The sequence below is a fragment of the Ostrinia furnacalis genome, unplaced genomic scaffold, assembly GCF_004193835.3.
Source record: "Ostrinia furnacalis isolate ACB-3 unplaced genomic scaffold, ASM419383v2 OfSCF2576, whole genome shotgun sequence".
In the NCBI taxonomy this organism is placed as follows: Eukaryota; Metazoa; Arthropoda; class Insecta; order Lepidoptera; family Crambidae; genus Ostrinia; species Ostrinia furnacalis.
In genome coordinates this window covers 365,462-392,993 of record NW_021132815.1, presented here as the reverse complement: position 1 = coordinate 392,993, position 27,532 = coordinate 365,462, and the positions used below count along the sequence as shown (strand labels likewise).

The window sequence follows — 27,532 nt, the reverse complement described above, 5'->3', positions numbered from 1 at the left end:
GCCAAAAGTAATGTAAGATGAAGATCGTGTAAGTACTTATGCAACATTTCTTACTGTCTTCAAAAACGTTATTTTTAGTATATATGAAAATGGTGTTATTGAATGCAGCCATCTTTTTAACGTCTCTGTTCTTTACTGTAGCCAATCTTTTGAAGAATTGAGTTCCTTATTCTGTAATTGGCTCTTCTCTGTCACTTTGACAGCTGTCAGTCTATATTTTGACAAGTTAAAATGTCACCTTACTTTTTTAAGATGAATTTCGTTGTTTTTTTCATTTGCCTTATTTTGAAGCAATCTGTGTTGTAGGTTAGTCTTGAGCTGAATGCACATTGAAAAGTCGCCGAAAATATCAAAAATAACGTAGATAAATGTATAATATTATAGTAATTATATGAATCTTTAAAAAAATCGATATCTAAAATATCATCTGTTTAGTTATATTTGATATTTAATTTATCAAGCTTTAATTTTTATATTATTTAAGACTACTTGTTTTCAAATGAAATGATAAAAAAATTATAAAATATATGTAATTTTTTCAATAAATGAATTCATATATTTTACTAAACAAAAAAAATGAAAATCGAAAAAGTGTCTTCTGGTTTGTAAATTTACTAAGTCCGTGTGTTTTTTCTAAATGAAGTAATTAAATGAAATTTATATGACCAAAAGGAGTGCTCGGATCTGGGTGATAGGCAGGTGGGTTGTCGGTCGGTGTTGTAGTCTGTGGTTACTGTGCAGGTGCGGTCTCGGTCTTTTGGCGTACAAAAAAAACCTTAACAAATAATATAATATATCTCAATTTTTTTTTTAAAATCTCTCAAGTAATCTCAATCGAAAGAAAAAAATCTGTTATTAATTATTTAAAATTTGATTTAGGCTATTCAATTTACAAGAACAATACTATGACAGTGTCTTGTAAAGCCTTCATATGACAATTAGTGGCAGCTTTTGTTAAGTCCTGTTAAATGCCAAAAAGGAGAATGACTGAATTTTGTCAGAAAATTTTAGGAAAAAAAATCTCAAAAAATATCAGATCTGTGAAAACCAAAGCATTAATTATTGACCGCTAAAAGGCCGCATCTGTACGAGCCAATACTGTTTTGACTGTGATGTCTTTTTGGCTCCAGCTTCAGTGTTTGCTGTCTTGGGAATTATATAGCTATTTTTTAATCAATTTTCGTACACAAATAACAGATTAAAAATATTATGGACGTCAAATCTGCCTATTCGTTCAACAATAGAACACGGAAATTGGTTTTTCTTTTTGCACTAAAATTTTGAGCAATGTCTTTGTAAGAAGATTAACCTTATACTTTTTTTTATTATTGAACGTCTCGTTTGAACTAAAATCGTTATTTTGACAATTTATCTGAACGTTAATTTAAATATCTCACTGCCTTCAGTTTATCTAGTCTTATGTATAAATACTAGTTTATACAAGCAAACACTGGAGTCGGAGCCAGGTCGCCTCGCCGCTCGGCGGCTTCTCAACGCTATAGTATTATAGTATAGTCGGGGACGTTAGGTATACTAAACGTGTGCTGCCGGTTTGTCTGTCATGTATACTTTTTGACTACACTTTGATCATTGTCATGGAATTTTAAGGCGACGATAGCCCAACGATTCGAGATTCTTCTTCTTCAGTTGTGGTGACTCTTAACATAAGTAAAAAATTAACGGATCGTCCGTCCATCAAGCAGGCAGTTGAACGCAGTCCACTGTAAAGTCCTAGTTCTTCGCCCATTTCCAGATATTTCATAAAATTACTAAGTAATTCTTTGGACTACGTTGACGATCTTTTTTCGTATACGGACTTCTTCATTAAAATAAACATCTATGTGAAGTAAATAAAAAAATAAGATATACATGACAGACAAATTGACGCACAGTTACTAGTTATATATTAATGAAAAAAAAACGCGGTTGTGCGTGTGAATGAGAGGTGGTGTGAGAGAGATGGCGAATGTTGCGTTTATGTTATTGTATCAAATATGTATGTATGTATATTTGGAAGGGCTGTACCTTTGATCATGAGATTTTTTTTTGCAAAAAAGGAGTATAGTACATTAAAAATGTTACTGAAGTATTATTAAATCGCAAATTTTGGACGTGTGTTAAAAATGAAATTATACAGACATACGTTACTATCAATATTCCATATTAATATTACCTTCTAAGATCATATTTTTTAATATTTTCAAAAGCGATAAGGTAAAGAAACTTTTTTTAAAACAATAGCATTCACGAGTGAAATAAAAAAATAGTCATCTGTTTTAAAACAAAGGTAATTTTTGTTGCAAAGTAGTTTTATTTCGATATTTTCTTCGTGGTTAAGAAATGGAACTATTTTTAATGCGTTGCTTTAAATATATTTTAAATGGAGGCATTTTATTTAAAGCCAGTTAAAACTGCGAACTATTTTGTATAAAAATGTAGATTTACAAAAGAAAATGTAAAAAAATATTTATTGTTTCAAAATCGCCCCGATTTTTTTGAAGTGATGATCAAAGAGTGAAAAGCAACGATGGGAGTGTTTAGTATGTCTGAAAGAGATGAATATATACGAATCTCGTGTTAGGAATGTAGATTTGGAGCTGCCTTCGTGTCGACCAGTTATTTGACTTTAGGCTGGCTGTCCACTGTCAGAACTGTTAAAATAAAACTAACTTTTAACTCTCTTTGTAAAGTATGTCGCTGGCACAACCGACAAAAAATAATGTCAATCAATTTCGAACTGTATTTCGGAGAGATTAAATTCAAAATTTATTTGGCAAAAAATATCATTCTGTGGTGAAATACTGACAACCATATATTTTGAACTTTTCTGTCCTTTTATTATGGTCGAAAATCGATGAACGATTAAACTTGCCTTGCCTGTTGAAGTTTAAAACTACCTGAGCGGTTTTGGCACACCACCAGATTTCATTATTTTGTCTATCTTTTCTTTCTTAGTGGAAGAAGAGAGAAATACACCTTTTCCCATATCTGAATTGTAGTTTTTGTTTTTGCGCAAAATAAAGAAATTTAATTTCAAAGAGTGGTACAATTGTATATTTTCCTAGTCACTTTCTTATATTTGTTTCTAATTTAAAAGTTATATTAAATCTGGACAGTCGGCCATAGATTTCTAAAAACTATGAATATTATATTCGGCGCCATTTTTACCTCTTTATTTTAGAGGTCTAGAGAAAGGCTCTATTATATTATCATTATTTGGCCGACCTTTTGAACTATTAAATGGCAACTATTTTTAAAATAAAATGAGAAGTATGCACTGACACAACTAGTGACGCCATTTTGAAATAAAAACCAATTGAAAATGGCGTCTTGAAACCTGCTAACGGGAACATCATACACAGAATCAATAAAAATAAAAACAATAAAGCACCGATGTTCTATTTTTCGTGTTACCTATATCAATTTTCATATGACATTGGCCTCAACCTCAGAGGTTTGATTGCCATTAAAAAAAAAGAAGAAATTCGACAGGGCAGTCTAAAATCTTTATTAATATATACCACCCTTTACTTGTCTTTACATCTGAACTGCAGTTTAGTTATAAAGGTCGGCCATTTTGTTACATTGGGTCGTCCGCCAAATACGTTCGAACTGTTGTCCTCAAAAACAATATTACTGTTTACACCTGATAGTTATGGATTGCTAATGTGTGTACGATCGTTCGCCGCTCGTTCGCTCGCCCGACCCAGTGTAACGCAGCCTTTAGGTCTTTACTAGTTTATATTGAAAGTTTTTGATTATTATTGCATTTTGTTGTGCGAATCATGTTGAGTGCGGCGACGTTTTGGTTCACGTTTTGCTCGGTGCATCGCGTCTGCATTTGACAGTGGCATTTTAAGCGTGCTCTATGAAATAATTTAGTAACGACTTCTATTTGATACCCTAAATGTAGTTTTCATCTTAAAATCATATGACAAGTTTTTCTTTGGTAGTTTTTCATCTTTAAAAGTACTTGCTTGTCTTATTCTCCTCAACAACTTTTTAAAAACATGGTGCCTGTTTTGGCATACGTTATGGAAACACTAGACTCTCTACCAAGTTAGATTTTTTTTTAAAAGTAAGTACAGACGTACCTCTTAATTACCAGTGATACCACCTCTGGAGTCTGTGACCTTATGACTAAGTAAATAAAATTCATTTCTACCCGACTGCAACAGAAGGAGCTTTTATAAAAACCTTTGAAAACCATGTCAAACTTTGAACTGGCTCGGCTCCTGCAATAAGTGCCCAACTGCATTTCTCCCAAAAGCATGCTCTTGCCAAAAGTAATGCCGCTGTAAGACGCGACGCACTCGTTAATTTCGTAGTATCCCGCGAGGTGAAGGGACCATAGATTTGATTTCGTCATAGTTTCAAGTAGCTATGGAAGTGAGTCGGAATTTTTGTATGTTTTTCTTGTTTGTTTTATAAGCGGAATTGTTTAAACTGGATTTTGGCTGAAGTTTTTTACATCGTGAAGAAAAGACCGGAATTATTAAGTGTTATTTTTGTGAAAATCAAAACCACCTAAATATCAATGAGTTGTTGTCCATTCAGAAGCATTATTTTGTTGCCAGAACTAAAAATTTTATATAATAATGACTTTTTTTACCCAAATAACACTTATGGCATTTCGATTTTGTAGCCGATATATCTTGTGAAGATGATTTTTGTAAATGAAATTTATTTATGTGATAAAACTAGATTTACTATGAAGAAATTCGCTCTTTCGGAAGCTTGTTTGGCAGTTTTATTACTGTAATAAATTTTATTTTATCGAAACATCTTACTTCAGGCAGTTCTCTAGTAATATCTGACTCTATATCAATCTACAATGTGTCATTATCAACAGTATCCTATGTTCTTCTAGAAAGATCTGATAAATATTTCTCATTTAGTGATAAACATAAGTAAATGTATCCATTAAGAATAACTTGAAAACTTAATTTGTAGTAGAAACACTATCCCTTATGAGACTTGCAAGAAAAATCGCGTTGTGACGCAGACGAGCGTTTTTAAAGCTCTTAAACGCCCGTCTGCTCGATGACAGACGCAATACCTCAAAGAATCTCGTATTTTCCATATTTTAGATTTAACTGCCATTTTATTGAGAGTTATTTGCATGCGACAAAAAAACTTGTAAAGTCGGGGCTTGATTGCGAGCGGGGAAACTCGCTAATGAGTATCTCTCCTCCTTTTCTTACTTGTAGGGATCGACCGAGAGGCCAACAGGCAGCTGTGGAATATCTAGCAACTATCTTTATCACTATGTATGGTTTAGAAAAGGATAGTGATTTTTAAGTGTTAGTTATTTTATACCATTTATAAATTACGCCACGTATTTAGTGAGTATGACAGACTGTGTATTTTACACCAAAATACACGAGCAAAACATGACAAGTGAGATCTCAAGCCAGGATTTAGTGGCGTTTTTTATGAATGGTATAATGTTTTTTATTTTTGATATTTATAAACTGATAATGGAGTTAGGCGCTTAAAAATATCCCTATCCTTTTCATTTTCTGTGTGTTTGTAAGACAGCATGCTATTTGTACTGACTTGACTATTAATCGCTGTCAAAAATGTCAAAGATGCAGATATTTTTTCCAACCCTTGCTCGCAATCAAAACTCGACTTAACTAACTAAACAACAGAGTTCGAAATGAAATCGCATTGTACAAATCGTGAAATATTTTCCTAACTGCAATAATCGATGTCTACATAGTTTTAACGTCGTGCATATCTCAAATGAACGTTGCATGTAACGTGTAGGCGCTCGCTGATCGACACTAGTCTGACAGTTAGTGACAGTTGAATTTTCACCAAAATTATAATAAAAAAGTCATGTGTAAGTTTCAAACCAGTGATTTTAATACCAGTAGTATAGTTCCAAAATACTGAACTGTCTTACCCCTGACATTGACAGTGGGGCGCCACCTTCAATACCGGATCGCTGGTTCCGACTTTTGCCATGTCGGAAACCATATAGTTGAACGATGGTAGCGCCCCCCTGTCATTGAGTTTGGTGGGACAGTTCAGCGTGGGTCATCTATATCTTTAAATCATTTTACAAACTTCAAATTAGTAACATAAAATAAACTGTCACTAAAATTTTGGCTCTTAATCCAAAAAACCTCCAGTAAAAAGGATTTTTGTACCATTTTAAAGTGTCGCTCAGTGAATGCGTATACCCTGGTTGTTTTTAGAAACCTAACCAATCCGTTTACGCTTATAAATCAAACTTCAATTTTATGTCATAAATTGATAAACTTTCGTTTTTACTGACCGTAGATGTATATTATCTGTGGTTTAAATGGCAGCGTTCTAAAATCTGGATTGTAGTTTTCAGAGTCGACCCTCTATAAGGCACATGTGGTTTTCATCCTTAAGATAAGTGAGGAAGGTTTGGATTCTAGTGGCAATATATTCGCCAGTCATAAAAGGGTTAAATAAAAGTGTAAACGCATTGGTAAGGTTTTTGACTAAAACTGTCCAGGGACAGGACAAGATATTGTAAGTGTAAGTGGTATTGCTCAAAGGTGCAAATCAAGCGACTTGAGTCACGTGCAATATATAGCATAATTATTATTTTGTTTCCAATAAAAATATTAAAATCGACACGTTTTCTTTGATTTGTAATCCCATTTTCAGTTTTTTACCTGTAGCGAAAATAATGGCAGCCACAGATAATTTAGTACTAGTGTGCAGCGGAGGTTCCAAAAATCCCTGCAACTCTCATTTATTCTTTTTATTTATTTATTTTATAGAAACCAACATTGAAAATATTAGTTATAAGATTTAAACTGATAGTATGGCCAATTTAATTCTTTACTACATTGTTCTCATACATTGCCATCTAGTATCCGCATTTAACATTGACTTCTTTGCCGTGCTTTTGCTCCTTCAGTAATGTCTGCCATCTATAATTTCATCCCGGGAACGTAATGACACTACTTCCCACTAGATGGCGGTAAAAGTGCCTACAGCTACCTAGAGATTTGGTTGTCTAGACATAATATTTCTCACAGTGCCATCTAGTGGCACACATCTGAATTTAAAATTAGCTCTTCTCTTTTGCTCAGTAATGTGCTGCCATCTATAATTTCATCCCGGGAACAATAACACTACTTACCACTAGATGGCGGAACAAGTGCTTAGGTAGGTTGTTTGTACAGTCAGAATCAAATATAGTCCGTTCGCCGAGCATGTAGAATTTCGTCCAATGACCCTAAGCTACCCGTCCTCGTCGCGACTGTGCGACGGGCGGCTGCAGTGAGTGTGCGAGCGCGACAGCAATATAATTACGAGCGAGCGATAAGGATGGGGTCATTGGACGAAATTCTACGTGCTCGGCGCCGGGCTTTAGTTCATTACATCCAAAGTAACCAAAAAGTTCGCAACACGTCTAGCTTCGTTACGATTTAAATAAGATTGTGTTGTCAACTTTTTGGACATTTTGTAGCTCTTTTGTTTAGAAATGTGCTGCCATCTATAATTATTTCATCTCGGAAACGTAATGACACTACTCACCACTAGATGGCAGAACGAGTGCCCAGCTAGAGTTTTGTACATTATAATTCTCATACACTGCCATCTAGTGGCGCATATCCGAATTTAAAATTAGCTGTTCTCTTTTGCTAAGAGCTGCCATCTATATTTTCATCCCGGGAATGTAATGACACTACTCACCACTAGATGGCGAAACAAGTGGATAAAACAATAATTAAAATTAAATCTTTTTCTATGGGTGTTAAAAAAATATAATATGAGCAAAAAATCAAACAAATGCGAACTAACAACAATACCATTTATTGGTTATACAGTTTTTTACATATAGCAACAATCATAATAGGATAATTTTAGCTAATACATTTTCCACATTAAAGAGGATCAAAAAGTGAACGGTAGGTATATTGCTTCTAAACACTATAGTTTCAAAACGCTAAAATACTATTTATATTACAGATAGACATACATATATTTTAAAATTTTATGACAGAAAATAAATGGAAGACTTTTTGGAAGACTCGCATTTCTTACATTGTTTACATTGAAAATATATTTTCTTAAGTATAATTATTTATATCTAATTTTGAAGTGGAAGCACTGCGATTCTTAAATTACAACAACATTACATCGTCTTTCAGACGAATTTTAAACTACTCTTGAATATAGCCTTCGAATTTTTTAGAAACCTATTTACAACCAATAGAAACCATGAAATAAAGTTTTCGTGATATCTATTGGTCATAGTTTTCGATTCTCCTTATGTACGTCGCCTACAACACCGAAATGTTAACCCACCTCACTTGATGGCATAATAAATGAGTGAGGGGTTTTCCACGGATCCTACATTAAAATATATTCAATTAAAATTTGTAATTTTGTAAAGTTCTGCCATGAGTAGATCCATCAAACGATAATTTAGATTAAAAATCTATGAATATCTGAAAAAGTAATTAAAAACTTGATTTGATTTTATAAAAATAAAAAAATATTTTGAAGATTGCGAATTATTTGTACTTAACCCTTTTCTTGGCATTGTGCATTTAAAGATACGTTGACCAAAACAAAAATATGGGCGAGAAACCAAAAACTATTTTTAATTGTTTTTTTAATATAACATTAGCCCAAATACTACAGATTATGTTATTAGTATAGAATCGCTACAGGCTGCACAGATTTATCAGTAATATACAAATTGTCAGACCATTGACAGGCGTCTACGCACCGGCTAATAATTTTAATTATTTTCGGTGTTATTTTTAAAGAATATTGGTGATTATTTGTAGTAATATGGATAGTAAATAAAGGTTTCTTGATGATAGTGCTGTTTTTTCATCCCAAAACTTGTATAATTATTCTTGTACGATGCGGATTGTCCGAATGTATCTCTAAATGCACACTGTCAGATACGTAATAATTTACTTTCAATTTTGAATGTATCTTTAAAGACACATTGCCAGGTTCTCGTCAACTTTATTTTATGATTTTTTTCATAGATTTTATCGCATAAAAAAGGGATCATGTTATTAGTTAGTAATATTTAAAGCTGTAAATTATATGCCGATGTGAGTTTTAATTCATGTAATAATGAATGTTGTTTTTTGGACAACTTTGTGCTGCAGCAACAAAATCAGGCGCGCAAAATGCTGGTTCTGGTTCCAAAATCTGGAACCAGATCGAAAGTTAGTGGCGGTGACACTTCAGCTGATGAATTAGAAGCCGCACTTAGCCTCCTGATTCTCTTGGGTGGTTATCTTCCTACTCCAAACAACCCAGATCACCCCCAAAAAGCGAGCAGCCTATGCAGGCTGCTGCATGCTTCTGGTTATAAAGCTGGTGATTGAAGAATTTCAGCCAGTTCGACTGCTGCATAGTTTCCCAGAGAGTTCCAGAGATCCCTTTCCGCTATCTTGCGTTTCCACTGTAAGTTGGGTATCAAATTATCTTCAATCGAAGACATGAACACAGTTCGGTACCAGTTGGCATCAATACCCCTCGTATTTTTTTAATGCTCTTGCAGGATTCCTATGTGTCCTATCTGCATTTGCTTCTCCTGGATGGTAAGAAGGGTGTGAGGTTCAGGAGGTACTCCAACGACGCTGATGGAGTGGTTCTCATACATCCAAATGCAGCTATACTTGCAAGGCGTTACAGACTTTGAAGTGGGATTTTTACTTTGTTTTCAGTTTTTTGTAAAATATACTTATTTTTTATTTCTCAAATAAGGAATAGCTTAAGGTTTTGTAGTAATTTTCATTTAAATAACTAATTTTTACTAACAATTAAACCATTTTTTAGTTTACTACAAAGCTGGCAATGTGCACTTAAAGATACATACTATATTTCCAAAACTACATACCTTAGATTTTTTTTCGTATTTTTTACATGATTTTTACTCGTCCTAAATCCAATATTTATAGTGTAAATCACAAATATTAACCAAAACCGTCTTTGCCAAGTATAGGGTTAAAGTGCTAAATGCTACATAGCGTGACTAACTCCAATAGAGAGAAAAATAGTAAAAATACCAATGGTAGAACTTTGCAAAATACCTAACATTCATACGGACAGCGAACACACACTACATATTTACATTTATTATTGAATAATTTGACAGACAGTTTCATTATATTTTCTGAAATAATACACATTTACTACCAGTACATTCGCTACTCGCCGATAGATGGCGCGACTCACCACAAACTAATAACATTGAGCAGATATAAAAAATATAAAGGACTTACAACTTATTTTAGATAAATGAGCATCAATTTTGTACAAATTTAATAACCCTCGAAAAGTTAATAGCTTGAATTTGGTTCCCGAATTACACAAAAAACAATATTTCATTTATTCAATAGATGGCGCCACAAAACAAATTAATACTCATTCACATGCAAAAAAACTTCGAAGAATAAAGATTTCACTATACTCATAACTTTTACACACATAAATTATATACCTAGACATTTATTTAATCCTAAATCTACTTGTGCTATTGTCATTGTCACATTTCATTAATTTACAACTTAGCTTATCTTAATGGAAGACATTAAATATTTAATAAGTTGAATATGTAAAACGTAAATTCAACACAATATGCCTCGAATTCAAAGAACATAAAAGTTGCGCGTTTTTAAATGCCGTAAAGTGCAATATAAAATATTTGAAATCTCATTTAACATTTTTACTATGTGTATAGAAAAAAATTTCTTAAAAAGTTAAATAACTGGATAGTTTTTAGAATTAAAAATATTGAAAAATTTATTTACTTACCTACTTATTGCATACATACACTATATTTGCCTAATATTTTAATCAGTTATGATATCTCACTATTTAATGAGACTAAAATAATATAATATATAAAAGTTCATTAACTTAACAAACGTTAATATAAAAATAAAATATTTTTAATTGTAAATAATTACATAAATAAAGCATTTTTATGAATACCTCGTCATTAACATATTTTATAAAATATATAATTGGCAAAATGGGAGATATGTCATATATTATGCGACTGATATACCTAAAATCTTAATTCTTACGTTTGTGAAGTGCCTACAATAATCCAATGTTTACATATTGTCCAAAAAATTTTAAAGAGAAGATACATAAGATTATATTTTTTACACAAATCGTATAAGTATTAAACGGATATACAACGTGTCCCAAAATTCAAGGATAAGCCGGCGCCGCAGGGTGGACATAGTCATAACTGCTTTAGGAAAAATAAGAAAAAATATCTATCTCAATTATTTTTTAAGTTACACAATAAATTATGAAATTCGTCGAAAATTGACACCCCTTATGATATTTTACATTACCACGACTACAATTTTTCAAATAGTTCAGTTTTATTTGTTTGTATCGGCAACTTAAGTAGTGCTGCTGTCCACCCCAATTCTTAAAACCCTCAGAATCCTTGCAATTTTTACACAAAAGTTAATCAAAATATGATATTTCCTTAAAATTTTGAACGATTTTTACTTACACTCCACTTTGACTCGTCGTTTTGTAAAAAAACAGTATGAACACTACTGCGGCAAGTTTTTTATAAAGTTGACGCAACTATCCAAGATTCCGAAATGGTATAATACTCTAAGAAAATTAGTCGCAAAAAAGATATGCGTACCATTTTTACAAGCATTTCGCTTGTAAGTTAGTATGAGATAAACATACTCCATCCAGCTCAATGGTACCATAATATTGCATTGTCATCGTACTTACACAAGTATACCAAATTTCAGCTCAATTGGTTAAGGAGAACTGGTTTTAAATTCAGTTGAAAGATTTATCCCATACTAACTAACAAGCGAAGTGCTTGTAAAAATGGTACGCATATCTTTTTGCGACTAGTTTTCTTAATGTATTATACCATTTCGGAATCTTGGACAGTTGCGTCAACTTTATGAAAAACTTGCCGCAGTAGTGTTCATACTGTTTTTATACAAAACGACGAGTCAAAGTGGAGTGTAAGTAAAAATCGTTCAAAATTTTAAGGAAATATCATATTTTGATTAACTTTTGTGTAAAAACTGCAAGGATTCTGAGGGTTTTAAGAATTGGGGTGGACAGCAGCACTACTTAAGTTGCCGATACAAACAAAAAAACTGAACTATTTGAAAAATTGTAGTCGTGGTAATGTAAAATATCATAAGGGGTGTCAATTTTCGACGAATTTCATAATTTATTGTGTAACTTAAAAAATAATTGAGATAGAATTTTTTTCTTATTTTTCCTAAAGCAGTCATGTCTAGGTCCACCCTGCGGCGCCGGCTTATCCTTGAATTTTGGGACACGTTGTATAAAATTAATAAATTGTAGATTTACTAAGAATATTTTAATTTCTTTATTTTTGCAAATAAATTATTGAACTTTAATATAACTATGGGATAGTAACATTCAAGAGTAGCAGTGAGGGCAAAGAGGTGTTATCATAACTGAGAATTTATATCAACTATCATCATCAGAATGCTATTGATGCAAGTTTTGGAAAACTGGGCACTTCTTATTTATACCTAGATATAAGTACATACAATAATATAATATACTTAACGCTATGCGTTTATATTCTTTAGACATTCACATACAAGCTTTAAGCGAATAATACATAAACTATTAAAATCATGAAACATTTGAAAACCTCAAAATCTAGGTTCTTTTATCACAAAATTTGATTACAAAGAAAAGTAGGTACAAGGTATTAAGTTTTTATATAATTTAAATATAAATTATACTCGTGTAAAGATCTTAATTCTCTTTCCATTCCGACTAAAAAAAAATATAATATGACTGCTTTGCGCAAGAATATAATCTCAATAATTACGGCTTTAGAATTTTAACACCAAATTTTTCTTACAAATATATTTAATGGCAGTTGAAAGCTAATGCGTTACTAAATAATATAATATAATATTATATTTATATAACTTTTTTATTGGCTTCTACTTGACTAGCGAGTCTTAGGCCTATTTGGATTAGCGCATTCATTAATACTTCATGAAATGTCAGATTAAAATTACACTATATAAGTAAATACCTTTCATTTGTCAAATAAAATAATATAATCATATCGTTAAAGTGTAACCCTACAGATGTTGTTCACTAGATGGCGCTCAGTGTTTTAAGGGGTCTATTTATCATACGCAGAAGTACTTGTTCCACTATTAAAGAGAAAGAGAGCGTTTTGCAAACTACAATATTATTCTTATTTGACAAATGAATTCAAGAAAATATATTTTCAATGTAACACTCCACACTACCCACATTTATATCCTACAGAACAACAACAACCGTAACAGATTTTATATAATATAACATAGACAGTTTTAATAATGTATATGTAATTTATATACACATTTATGTGTATGCCAAATTTTGGAAGCGCTTGGGAAGACAATCACAATAGTTCTTAAAGAATATAATTATAGGGTTTTTGCTTTATAAATAATTCGATAAAAGCTGTAATAAAATGCAATAAAAATATATCTCTACTCGTTGCACGTTAAGTAAATAGATACATACATTTATTTAGATGTTCTAGGCGTTTCTTAGTTTACTCAATTCCATCCACATCATACATTTGTGACTATGTTTTCCTCTATTTGTAAGACTTCCATGTTTTCTTTCCATTAAATGTGATTTAATATTAACACCTATTTAAAATACCTGAGCACTTTGTAAAGGCCTATTTCATGAACACAAATAAAAATTCAATTTAGAAGTTAACTTAGTTTTTAGGGTTCCAAACGTCAAAAGGGAAAAATGGAAACCATAACGGTTTAAACGTAAAGGAACACCTTGTTGTCCGTCAGTCAAAATGTCGACGCTTTTTTCTCGAAATTCATTGGAGAGGTCACTCTGTGGGCCGTAATATTCCAGACCCGTACGGCTAGCAGGAAAAACGTTCGAGTTGGTATTCGAATTACCATCAAAAGATTCAGTACGAAAACTTACAACACCGCCCTTGTGAACGTGTCGTAAAGTGAACTTAGTATTAGAAATGGTAGCACGAAATTTATTTTGAGAATCAAAAATGTCACGTTATCGTTTAATTCGAAGGTTGAGTATCGAATTTTGTCGAATACGCAAACGATTCGAAGACGAAAGTTGTTCATGCTAGAGGTACTGGCCATAAACAAAATAAAAAGAAGACGAAGGAATGCGTGGAGGTACCAAGTTAAAATTTACATGAAATATTTAAGTAGGTATAATTAGTCTCTTGAAGCTTTGAAAACATCACGCTTCTAAGTCTAAGGATACGGCCATTGGAGCCTTATTTTTTCCCAAGGACATACAAACCTATAGGGTAGGTACTTCCCATAGATCTAGAATCAAAAGTTTTAATTTTAGGCCTTCACAAAGGACTTCGGTCTTCTATTATAATTGATTACTACAATGAATAGACACAGGAACCTCGCACTCGCTCATTCATTACATTTGAAACTGGAAGATGACAAACTATCAAGAAACATGGAAGTAATTGCTATAGTTATTGTAACATCAACATTCAGGCTCAGGCATTCTTTAAAAAAAGTCTATTTTATACAAATCTACTGCTACAATACAGTTAAAGTCCAAATTAGAGAACCGTGACGCAATATTGGGGTCCTCATATTATATTTTTATGACGTCAATAAATAACTTTTTCTAATTAAATCTCTGCATCATAGAGAAGAAAAACTATGCATCAAATAAGTACCTAAAGAGAGTACCGAATGACTTGGAGAAGAGTGTGAAAAATCTTTTGAAATACTTTACTAGAAAGGAAAATAAGAAACAATACGCTGAGCGCCTATTTCATTTCTTTGCTTTTCGCCAACGAATGATTTCCAAATTTTAATTTAACTAAAGGTTCGGCCAAACCAACGCGATCACACGCGATCAGCCGGCGTATAGCGATGGCGACCAGACTAAAATACGTTGATCGCCATCGCTGCACGCCGGCTGATCGCGAGTGATCGCGTTGGTTTGGCCGAACCTTAAGATACTCCTACTCCTACATCCAGTTAAGTTGATTAAACTTTAAAATCAAATCGGAAGAAGTAAAATTTACTTGCTCATGGCTCTAAGCTACCGCCTCAAACCATTAGAATTTTTATATCTCGTGCAACCTAAGTGTTCGCATGAGACCGCGGTAACAATTATTTTCTATTCGGTACTTGAAGGGCTAAACTTTTCCTGCATCTTACACCTGCATCCTATACATTGGCTGCCGCGACACAAGCACAGCTTAGTGCAGCAGCCGCCTGAAAAATAGACTAATTTTGTAATCCTTTTGTTGGCAAATAAAATACTTACTTTTACTTTTTTATCTCAAATCTCAAACCCCAACACCACGCCACGTAACCACCTCAAACTGCTTAATCCACCACGATGTCCTGTCCGAGCCTGTCCATCTCGGACAGCAGGAAGTCCACGTCCTTCTCAGTGACGGCGGCCGAGGATATGATGTTCCGGAAGAAGTTCGGACGGCGGTCGTCGGGCTGGTAGCCCACCATGATGGTGCCGGCCTGCATCATCTTACCTTTGAGCTTGGCGCACACCTGTGAAGGGTAGAAGCTTTAGATTGACAGCTGGAAGAAAGCTACCACACAGATGGGAGTGGCATTGTCCTAAGGCAGTTCGTTCGTCGTTCGTTTCAGCCATATGACGTCCACTGCTGGACAAAGCCCTCCCCCAAGGATTTCCATAACGACCGGTCCTTAAACCTTCTGGACTTCTGGAAGGCAGTATCGTGATCTTAATTCACCTAATAGTCAAGTCAGCGTTGCAAGATTGCTATAAAAATTCAAACCGTGTAAACAGTTTGATCAGGAGAAAAATTTAAGGCAAACCAAAAGCCGCAATAATGTGGATTCCTCTGAACCAATTTACTTCCCCAGTTAATAAGATTTTAACTTTCTAAAAACCTGAAAATTAATAATCGATTGCTTTAGGTGGGAATTGAATCCACGACCTTTCACTGGGTGAGCGAAGTGTTGAAAAACTACTTCTTCGTACATTAATCATCACCTGGTGCAACGAATTTTCTGAGTAGTTTGGTTGTATTATGTCCTAATAAATCATTGGGGGAGGCCTTTGTCCAGCAGTGGTCATTCGCTGAAACAAACTGATGTCCATTCCATTACCTTCCCCAAAAGGATTTCCTTGTTCTTATCATGAGGGATGCCACGTAGCTGCTTCGGCAGGTACCAGAAGGACACGTTGACCATCTCGGGCTCCAGGATGAGGTGGAAGCGGTCCGGCTGCTCCTTGATCCGGCGCACCATGTACTCCGCCAGCTCCATGATGCGATCCATGAGGCGTTCGAAGCCGGAGGTGCCCTGGGAACGAGGTGGGTCTTTGAACAGGCAGTTATTATAGTGTTTTGAAGCTTATTGTTTCACGTCCAAAAACAATAAAGAGAGTGTAAATGAATAAGGGAGGCACTTTTTGTGCAATAAGGAATTTCGTGCTTTATTAAGCTGGATATTATTAACTGCAACAGGAAAAGCACAGAACTTCACGCAAATCGTAAGTTAGTCATGAGCGCACGATTGCCTGAAAAATACCGAACGTCGTCATTGGCTTTCTGGTTATAATACTGGTCATGAACTTACTTTTAGAAAAGGTTAGCAAGGGGAAGGGGGTTTTAGCTGTGACTAAGAATGTGTTTGGAGTCATCAAAACCTAGGAAAAAGTGAAAATGCGGTTATAGCTCTCTTGTAGCCATAATATCAGTGAAACTGAATCTTTTTAAAATCTTAAAGCGCCTATAACCTTGATCATTCACTGCAGCTAAAGCTTAAGATGCCATCAACACAAGCAACAGCAAAATTGAGCCTTATATTGTAACTCCCAGCAACATGTTCCCATTCCTTGCTTTTTCTAAATCCTGGAGGTGTTATTTTGGCATTCTTGTTCCTATAATAGCATGCTGCGTGACTCCGAGCCTTAAAATGAAGCCTTTACAGCCTATATTAGCTCACCTTGCCTCTCCACTGCAGCCACAGCTTGAAGATGTCGTTGTGACGGCCGCACTGGATGACCTTGTCTCCAGTGTCGTAGCGAGGGTCATAGATCTTGTCCGTCATGAACAGGTATTCAGCAGACATGGCGTTGCAGCTCAGTAAGATGCCCTGGGAACAAGGTCAAGTCGTGAGTACAGTACAGCCAATTCTGTAAGGTAGGCTGGGAACATAATTGTAAAAAGTCTTGAGTAAAAATATTCTGTAAGCTTAAAACTGTGCTCTCAGGGTTTTCAGAAAAGATAGTTTTTTCTAGCAATAACACACTTTCTTTTCTTTCATTGATTTTGTGGTGTGCAATAAAGAGTAATAATATCAATGTACTTGTATGCTTCAAGGCAGAAGAAACCTATGATCACAAACGTAACAAATTGTAACACAAAATCATCATAAGCTCATAGAGAGAACGAAGATAAATAATGCTCCCGACATTTTTTTTCACCGTTTCGTAAAGCGATCGCAAATTTTAATCTACCAAAGAACGCGAATCGATCATAACAATAGATCGAAACTAGTGGCAGTTAAACTCCATTTCATGATAGCTGCTTAACTTCTTTTTAAGGTCTTGTATATCAACATAAATAAAAAATATCATGCATGTGTATAATAATAATCACATCATTGCCTATCAAAGGCAAATATCATAATTGGAAGAGCTTCTTCTGCTCTTTATACATTAAGATTTTTGCCTTTTCACAATCCTGCACTATTTGAGACTATGTCGCATGTTGCTGCCAAATCATTTGAAATGGCACGTTTTAATAGATAGGGTGACGTCACACCTCAACTGGGGGGTAGTCAATAGAATTCTATCCTCTTCCTACAAACATTCCGACATATCCTACCCGCATAACTTTGTATTACACGCTCCCCCAACTACTTAACATACCTTCACAGCTTCAGGCGAAAATCGACCTTCTTCCCTAAGCATTAAGTGGATACAACTTAAGATTTCAAGAGCGATATTCAACCTTAAGTGTATGGCTTAAGGGTGTGGATAATTGAATGGATTAGCGGTTGTAAACGCCAACTCAATATGCTAAGTAATAAATCGTGTGACTCCGCCCCCGCGCCAAACTTTTCCGGTAGAGTGGGGAAAAATTGGGAGATACCGATATTGTAATTTATTCCTTACATTTTGATAGATGAAAGAAGTTGTTTTATAAAAACTTTCTGCCAAATCAGCAACTTGACAATAAAGTAAAATACAAGTTTTATCAAAATTAAATGTATTTTTCTCTTTATCTGTGCCTGTTATTAATAAACTAGCTGTGCCCGCGACTTCGTCCGCGTGGAATAATGACTTTGGGTAGGCACTTTTATTAATTTAGTCTAATTATTTTACAAATAGCTTTTGCCCGCGACTTCGTCCGTGGAGAAGTCGAAAACGTTCTCATACGATTATTTTTAAATGTTTTAACGTTATTATCTAAATGTTTGAATACTTTTAAAATATAAAAATCAGGTTAAATAAACATGAAAATATTTTTTTCTTATATTTTATGAATATGCAGCTCGGCCTTTGATCCGGTGAACAAAATCGAAAACTACACCTACCGCAGTATTATTGGTAAACTTTTTTTTTATATTTTCCTACGGGTGCTAGAATCACCAAGCTTCCAGCATGCCACTGGCCGTGGGAGAAGGAGCTTTTCCTCAAGACTACTCCCACTACCTCAAGGGCCTCCGCCAAAACTCTCGCGCGAAAATGAGTTTATGTATACAGCGCAAGCAGGTGCCCGCGGCATGACTTTCATGCATTACTATGCATTGTTGGGCGAGCGCACGCAGCGGGCACCCACTCCGAGGTTAAGTGGAGGCCCCTAGAGTATGGTAGTCGTTAACATGACGTCATGATTGTAAAAAATGCACTAATGAGTAATTAATATCAACTTTGAAGCAAATCACCACTAAAATAACTTTCTACCCCTTTTTAACATAGTTAGGGGGTGCATTTCACTAAAATACGAAACACGTCTTCCATTAATTCTGTTATAGAATGCTTATGCAAAATTTTAAGTAGATTGGACGAAGGAATCTCGTTATTTCATACAAACTTTGCCCCTCCTTTTTACCTCCTTAGGGGTAGAATTTTGGAAAATCCTTTCTTATCAGATGCTTACGTCATATAAAGAACATACCGTCCAAGTTTCAGGTCTTTACGATCAGCGGTTTAGGCTGTGCATTGATCCATCAGTAGCGCGCGTAGTACTTGATCATTATTTTGCTGCGATGTGATTTTAAAACTGCGATATCATTAACATAACATTAACCCTTCAAATACTTTGTGAAAATTACGTGGGCCAGTGATAAGCAGCGAAAAAGTTTCAGACACACTTTCACGTTATTTACTGAGTTTCCAATCTGCAGTTTCCGAAAAAACGATCGTGAAGTTATCAGGCGCTTAAATATTATTATGAACTGTTTACAAACAGTTTCATCATCGTCACCATCATTTTTCAGCCACAGGATATACTGTCCTTCCCTAATTATTTCCAGATTGACCGATTGGCATGGCAGCAGCCTGCATAAAGCGCCTTCCTGCTACCTTTAAGAGGCCATGTGTCCACCTTGTGGGTGGATGTCCTACGCTTGCCATCTTTCTCGAAATCAGGCCTAAAAATAGTTTATCGATATCCCCTTCTCCCCGCCCTATCCAGCGGCGGCACGTGCCATGTTTAATTAAATTCCTTCGCCGACACTTGCCAGCATATGTTGCCAATTTGCCCTCCTCTCCTCCGTTGACATCTACTCGCATTTAGAGCCTTAATCCCAAAGGAATACGTTTTAAATTTCAGCTTTGATTGCTCTTTTTTGAGTGTAAGTTTTTTGGTGAAACTTTTCTATTGGAAAATTGGGAACTAATTTGAAATAACAATTTCTTATTGCAATTTTTATTATTTGTTTTCTGCTACGCTTTGCTCAGCAAGTATTTTTATGAACATTTCTTGCATCGAATGCTTTTTAAAAATTCTTTTTTTTTATAAATTTTGTTTCTACAAGTAGGCTTTTAAAAAGCACTTACTCGTTCCAGTATTAACTCTACCACTGCTGCAAGAAGCAGCGCAAGAAACTCAGTCACTATTGTCAGCCTCTTTTTCAAGGATTTACAGTCTTCATAAAATACATAGTCTTATAAATATTGATGTGAGCTAGTAGTATGCATACAGGACTATTCCCACCTCTCGCTTCAACTCCTGTGTAGCCAGGATCTACAGCTTGACCGCCAATAAAAACACAACCAGTGAAGGTCAAGTTTGTCTGGGAAAAGTTAAACGGTCATTGGACCCGCAACGAAATTAATCAGAAGAACATAGGAGGAGTTCGAAGTAGGAGCACAGGTAGGAGTATGCATGTGAGTCTATTCGTGGGGTATAAGGAGAAATTGATACTAAATAAATATATTTTATTTCTTTCAAATTAACAAACAGGTACCTATTAAATGGCCTAACAACGAAGTAGACAAAAGCTTTTATCCACAGACATCGTTTACGAGTCTACCCTGCACTTAATGGCTTCTGCGTATAATTGATTGCGTGATTATGAAGCTAATTATAGGAGGCATTAGAGGGGACACTAAGGGGCAGTTTTGGTTTGATCTGATTGAGAAATCAAATAACAAAAAATTGCCAAGCATAGACTCAGTCAAAATCCTCTAAAATGATATTTTTTTGGACTTTTTAAAGTGTAAAACGGTGGAACTTACATAACACCAGATAGCTTCAAAAGTATCTAAAATTTTATTTCTGAACGTAACAGTTTCTTTCCTTTATTAACATACCTACCATTCCACTGATGGGCAAAAGGTCTCCTTAAATTTTCCATCGACCGATCCCGATCTAAGACTCCCAGTTCTTGTTTTGTTGACTACTCACTATCTTTCTTGAACCTTTTTAACTTACGCTTAACAAAACCAAAGACTTTTTTATCAACAACGAGAAAGCTCTTGGCCTGCATCTTACTGATGGAAAGTGATGATCAGGTCAAAGGTTGAATATTATATAATTTTGACTTCGCTGTATTGACTTGTAAAAACAGACTAATTATAATTTATACACGCCGAATATTGGTAAGACATGTTGATACTAACAAAACCTACTAACACCAAAAATATATTTCTGTATTGCAATATTATCCACACATGTTCTGATAAATAAAAATATCTTTATCTTTAAGGTGGAAGCTGGCTTCACCTGAAAATCCTCAACCACAGAGGAACTGGCTAACTTCTAACTGTCGAACTTAATCGACATAATTCTTTATTTGCAGGCTATTGACTCACCTCGTACTTGAAGTGCACAGTGGAGCACTGCAGCAGGGTGCCCATCAGCTTGTGAGGGTTCCAAGTCACGGAGTCGGCCCTGTGGGAGAAAAGTAAATTGTAAGTATTGTACAGACGCATTATAACACTCATCCTGTATAGCATTTAGTTCTAAAATACTACCTAGGTCTACTTAATATACGATTGTTGAACAACAAAATCGTTTTGAAGAAATTACAATACTTCTTCAGTATATCAAATCAAATCAAAACTTTCTTTTTCAGGGCGCTTATACGCGTCCCAAATACGGCTTGTCTTACCACCATTTCGGGACAACATATTATGGGCTGGTGCTGAGAAGAAGTGGCGGAAGAAAATAGTCACCCAGTTGACTCACAACGATTTCATTCAACTACCAAAACGACAAGTCGCTAGTTCGATTTCCGTCTACCGCTGGATTATTGACGTGCAACCATTCCTAACATTATCTTATGTGAAGAAGTTAACGGGAATATGTGTAGGTACCAGTAAAATACGAAACTTCTTTTCGAAAGACCTACACAGAGCGATTTTTAACAAACCAAAGCTTTTGCAAATACAATTTGCATACTCAAACCTCGCTCTTGATTTTAAGTAAACATTAAAAACAATTAACACTAGAGACAAATCCGTTTATTTAAATTACCTTCTGTTATAACAAACAAGTTAAAATGCATATTAGTTGGTTATCAACTCCCGCAGAAGGGTGCAAATATTGGAGAGAACTATCAGCTGTTGACTCAGCCGGGATGCGAACCCTGATCCCCTTTAAAGGCTGGGGTTGATCGGTTTAAGGCTGGGCGTTACACCGAACGAAATTAATTGAGAAAAAATTGCAATAATAATGTTCGTTGGGAATTTGACTGCAATGAATGGTAACAAATGGATTGTTTTACTATTTTCCACAATCATTAATGTACACAATAAATATGTAGCTATGTACAGTCGCAGAATGAAAAGGTTCGTCACCTTAGTGTCGGTTTTCGCTTGCACTAGGTACTGTAAAAGTCAAACCTGCCAACATAACAGTGCAAGAAACAGTGCTGCTAACATTTAAATAAATATGACGTTTGCTAACAAATGAGGTTTTGCTTGTTTATTTTTCTATCCCATCAGTGCAATGCAATGATGATATTGACCAATTGACAATAGTTTTTTTTTTTATTTAATAGAAACAATAATGGCAGGTTGAACCAACAAGAAGGTTTTAGTTTATCAATCATAATAATCTTCTTGACAAGATAAATCGTCAAACAACTTTGATCTGGATAATTTTGAACTTTACTGACGAACAGTTAAAGATTATTTTCTCTAACTCGAGATTATTCTGTAACATAGTTTCAAAAGGTAATATGTGCTCGCGATTCGTTGAAGGAATCAATTTGAAAACTGACGAACCTTTTCAATGCGCACCCGAAACTAACAGTCATAATCTATCTTCTATATAAATAAAAATGAATTGCTGTTCGTTAGTCTGATTAAAACTCGAGAACAGCTGGGCCGATTGAGCTGATTTTGGTTTTAAAATGTTTGTCTAGTCCAGGGTAGGTCTAAACGGTGAGCAAATAAGGAAAAATTGCGATGACTTATTTATTGCCTTTAAGGCGGAATAGAGTTCGCCCGGTCAGCTAGTAAGTAATAAAAAAAATAAAAAAACTCTTTCAAACTTATGTTATTATTAGGTACTAACTAGTTCTTACAGTAGGTACCTATGTTGTATGCTTCGTAGGTACTTAACATTTTTGTGTGAGACTGGTGCCTAACACTCATAATGACATCAATATTACTGTCCTTCCTTCCTTTGAAATGAATCATTCCTTCATTCCAATCGTAATGACATTATTGAATGATTTCTCACCGTAATACTTGCCATAATATGTTTGTCTCGAAGCGCTGGTAGGGCCCAAAAGATAAGGAGACATGTAAAGTGCCCCTTTGCTTTTTACTATATTTTGACGATCTTAAGTGCCACTTGTGGTCTAAACTGAATAAATATTTTTGATTTTGATTTTTTTTTATTTTGATTTTGATTTTGATTTTGAATTAATGATAGTAATATACACACGTGTAAGTATATAGATTGCGTTACAGTTCGGTGTAAAAGCAGCCGCTTTAAATCCTTTTGATGGATGGTCCGAGAGCTCGGGAATGTTGCGTTTTTGTTTTTTATCCGGAGGGGGCAATTAATCAGGGAGGGCTGTGAGTGACAGCGGAGTGCTTGAGAGTGCTTAATGAGGACCGCTTGAGGAAGATACGGGCGACTGGATTTGGGACATGTCTTATTTACAAATCAAGAGTGCTGATTGAGTATGTAAGTCAAAATAATTCGATATTTTTTTGCATATAAAACCTCCTTGAATATAATCGAGTAGAATTTGTATGAGACGGCGTTTCATACAAATAAACATTATGGCTGAGTTGCACCACCTAACTTTAACAGTAACAATAACGATAACCGGTGTTTTTGTATACAGATTTTTGACGTTTGTCAAAAATTTAGTTATAATTATGTATAATAAATACGATAGTGAAATTAGGCGTACTTCGAACGGCTAGTGTGACATCATATCTCAGTTTTCAATTCCAGAAGAACCTAAGCTTTTATTGTTTCGTGAAAACGAAATTTATGTAACCGACACATTTACAAGTCGCAAAAGCTACAAAAATTTGCATTAAAATAATCAAAGTGAAAGTTTAATAAAGTTTCTTTCTACAAATAGTCAAAACTAGCTTTCCGCCCGCGGCTTCGCCCGCGTGGAATTTTGTCTGTGACAGAAAAACGTTATAGTATAAGATCCCGCTATACAACGACCTTCACCGAGATGCTTATTTGATGAAACATATTTTATATTCAATTTAACATGTCAATAATTATATTGCTTAAGGGTTGCCTAATAAATTTCAGTCCAGGATATGATTAATTAATCATTAAAAAAAGTTTTATTTTTAAATATTTCATCGGTTTGATTATTAAACAAACTCCATACCAATCGAAAGTATGAAGCCCATAGAATATGCAAACGTTAGGTTGCCTATTCTTTTCCAGTCATAACTCTCGGGTTGCCAGGTATAAACAGGTAAATTGATAGAGCATTTTGCATCGGTCTGATAATTTAATCAAATATAAATGAAAATAAAGATTATTTCATTATGAACACGGTGGTATAGGGTTGCCTGCGAAAAATCAGTCCTGAATGACGGTTGTCGAATTTTGTAAAGTGAAATTAAAACTGAAAGGTGACATTTTTCGAGTAGTTGGCAACATTTGGGAAAGACGAGTTGTATGAGGCGTTTGTGTGTCTTGTCAAGAGGTGTCGCTTGGGTGAAGAAATTTCTCCAGTGTTGCCATGCTTTCGGAGATTTGGTCCAAAAATGTCGAAAGTGGAAATAACGACTTCCGGTCAAAAATTTGGATGACGCCTCCTGCAAAAGGGTCGTACAAATGACATTTGACCATTTTCATCTCGATCACCTGGCAACACTTGCAGCTATGGGGAAAAGTATTTTTTTTCGACATGGGTGTCTTTAAAGTTAAGGACGGACAGAAGGAGATATGGCAGAAAAAATCCAAAAATGGGGTTTGGTCGGTTATACGACCCAAATTATGGGAAAAATCCGAAAATTCAGAAAATCAAGATGGCGACCGAGTGAGCGGCCATTTTGTAAAAAGTTTCAGATTTCTGATTTTTCAAATGCATTTTTTGGGCAGTTGGCAACATTTGGGAAACTCGAGTTGTATAGAGCGATTACGTAGTTTGCTAAGGAGTATCGTTTGGAAAAACAACATTTTCCAGTGTTGCCATACTTATTGCATTTTTCGCTTAATCTAGACCATTTTCCGCGCCGAAACCCATTTTTACTTTTTTTCTAACTTAAACCAATCCCGTGAAACAATTCCTTAAAACCACCCAAGTCCCAAAATTTTGTGGCCCCGTAACTGCCAGTGTTGCCAGGTAATCGAGATAAAAATAGTCAAATGTCATTAGTTTGACCTATTTGCAGGAGGCGTCATCCAAATTTTGGACCAAAAGTCGTTATTTCCATTTTTTACATGTTTTGACCAAATCTTTCAAAGTATGGCAACACTGGAAAATGTTGTTTTTCCAAACGATACTCCTTAGCAAACTACGTAATCGCTCTATACAACTCGAGTTTCCCAAATGTTGCCAACTGCCCAAAAAATGCATTTGAAAAATCAGAAATCTGAAACTTTTTACAAAATGGCCGCTCACTCGGTCGCCATCTTGATTTTCTGAATTTTCGGATTTTTCCCATAATTTGGGTCGTATAACCGACCAAACCCCATTTTTGGATTTTTTCTGCCATATCTCCTTCTGTCCGTCCTTAACTTTAAAGACACCCATGTCGAAAAAAAATACTTTTCCCCATAGCTGCAAGTGTTGCCAGGTGATCGAGATGAAAATGGTCAAATGTCATTTGTACGACCCTTTTGCAGGAGGCGTCATCCAAATTTTTGACCGGAAGTCGTTATTTCCACTTTCGACATTTTTGGACCAAATCTCCGAAAGCATGGCAACACTGGAGAAATTTCTTCACCCAAGCGACACCTCTTGACAAGACACACAAACGCCTCATACAACTCGTCTTTCCCAAATGTTGCCAACTACTCGAAAAATGTCACCTTTCAGTTTTAATTTCACTTTACAAAATTCGACAACCGTCATTCAGGACTGATTTTTCGCAGGCAACCCTATACCACCGTGTTCATAATGAAATAATCTTTATTTTCATTTATATTTGATTAAATTATCAGACCGATGCAAAATGCTCTATCAATTTACCTGTTTATACCTGGCAACCCGAGAGTTATGACTGGAAAAGAATAGGCAACCTAACGTTTGCATATTCTATGGGCTTCATACTTTCGATTGGTATGGAGTTTGTTTAATAATCAAACCGATGAAATATTTAAAAATAAAACTTTTTTTAATGATTAATTAATCATATCCTGGACTGAAATTTATTAGGCAACCCTTAAGCAATATAATTATTGACATGTTAAATTGAATATAAAATATGTTTCATCAAATAAGCATCTCGGTGAAGGTCGTTGTATAGCGGGATCTTAGACTATTATATCTCTATGCCAAACATCAAAATTGGTTTAGTGGTTTAGGCATGAAAGCGACACAGACAGACAGAGTTACTTTCGCATTTATAATATTAGTAGGTATAGATAAAGAGAAAAAATACTAATACATATTAAAAAAACTTAAAGTTAGAGCTAAAGGCTTTAACTTTAAGTTTTTTACATTATCTCATAATCTTTTTGCCCTACCAGCGCTAATAAAACGTTACTATTTTTATTTCCCTCTTATTTCTAAATACGATCGGGTAAAAATAACTGAAGCCGTGTTCAGTCAAGCATGTAGCAGCTACGGCGTAGCTCGTAGCAATTAATCGTAGACGCTTGAGTGACGTGCGAGCTGCTACGTGCTACGACGCTACGATTCTTGTAGCCGATGTTTAATCCTTGATTTTCTAGGGTTGCTCTCATTTTTACAACTGAGTATTTTTACTTTGTCATTTACAAAGCATTGATATTTGATATCTTTTGTGAAAGTATTGGTATATACATTTTTATTTTTTCTAAAAACGTGAGTTATGAATCACTATTCATAATCTCTATATTTTTTTTATTCATCCTACTAATATTATAAATGCGAAAGTTTGGATGTCTAGATGTCTGGAGGTTTGTTACTCTTTCACGCAAAAACTACTGAACGGAATTTGATCAAACTTTACAGTATTATTGTTTATAACCCAGATTAACATATAGGCTATAATTTATGACGATCTGTGATAAACTAAATTTCATGCGGGTGAAGCCGCGGGCAAAAGCTAGTAAGTCATAAAAATCCCTCGCGTCGTGGTAAGCTAAATGTGCTTTTGTGACGAGTGGTTGCACCATAGTATTCCGGTGGCAGCGGGGTTTGAAACATCGTTCCTCGGATCTCGAGTCGGCTATTCCACCTTCATTATCGTGGCTTCAAAATTGTATTGTCATTCACATAATTATGAAGATTAAATTTGAAAAGGCATCAGTTTAAAGGTTATACTTGCCAAATATTGGTCTCAGAGCAAAACGATTATGAGACATCTAAAGGCTCTTGTCTTTTTTTTTACTTCAAATATTTGACTAATAGTGTCTGAGTTTCTTGCGCTGCTTCTTCTCAGCACTGGCCCATTT

At 34.9% G+C, this 27,532-nt stretch overlaps 1 protein-coding gene across 1 annotated transcript in view; it reads right to left on the bottom strand.

The window, feature by feature from the left end:
- Window positions 1–15,009: 15,009 nt before the first annotated feature.
- The window catches only part of Gad1 (glutamate decarboxylase), a 53,361-nt gene continuing 40,838 nt past the window's right edge, over window positions 15,010–27,532 (bottom strand). Inside the window, exons 11-14 of the mRNA XM_028308977.1 lie at window positions 21,304–21,382; window positions 16,983–17,132; window positions 16,143–16,337; window positions 15,010–15,557 (exon numbers count right to left, since the gene is read on the bottom strand). Coding sequence (XP_028164778.1) covers window positions 15,375–15,557; window positions 16,143–16,337; window positions 16,983–17,132; window positions 21,304–21,382 — 607 coding nt within the window. The 3' untranslated portion in view covers window positions 15,010–15,374. The remainder of the gene's footprint in view (window positions 15,558–16,142; window positions 16,338–16,982; window positions 17,133–21,303; window positions 21,383–27,532) is intronic.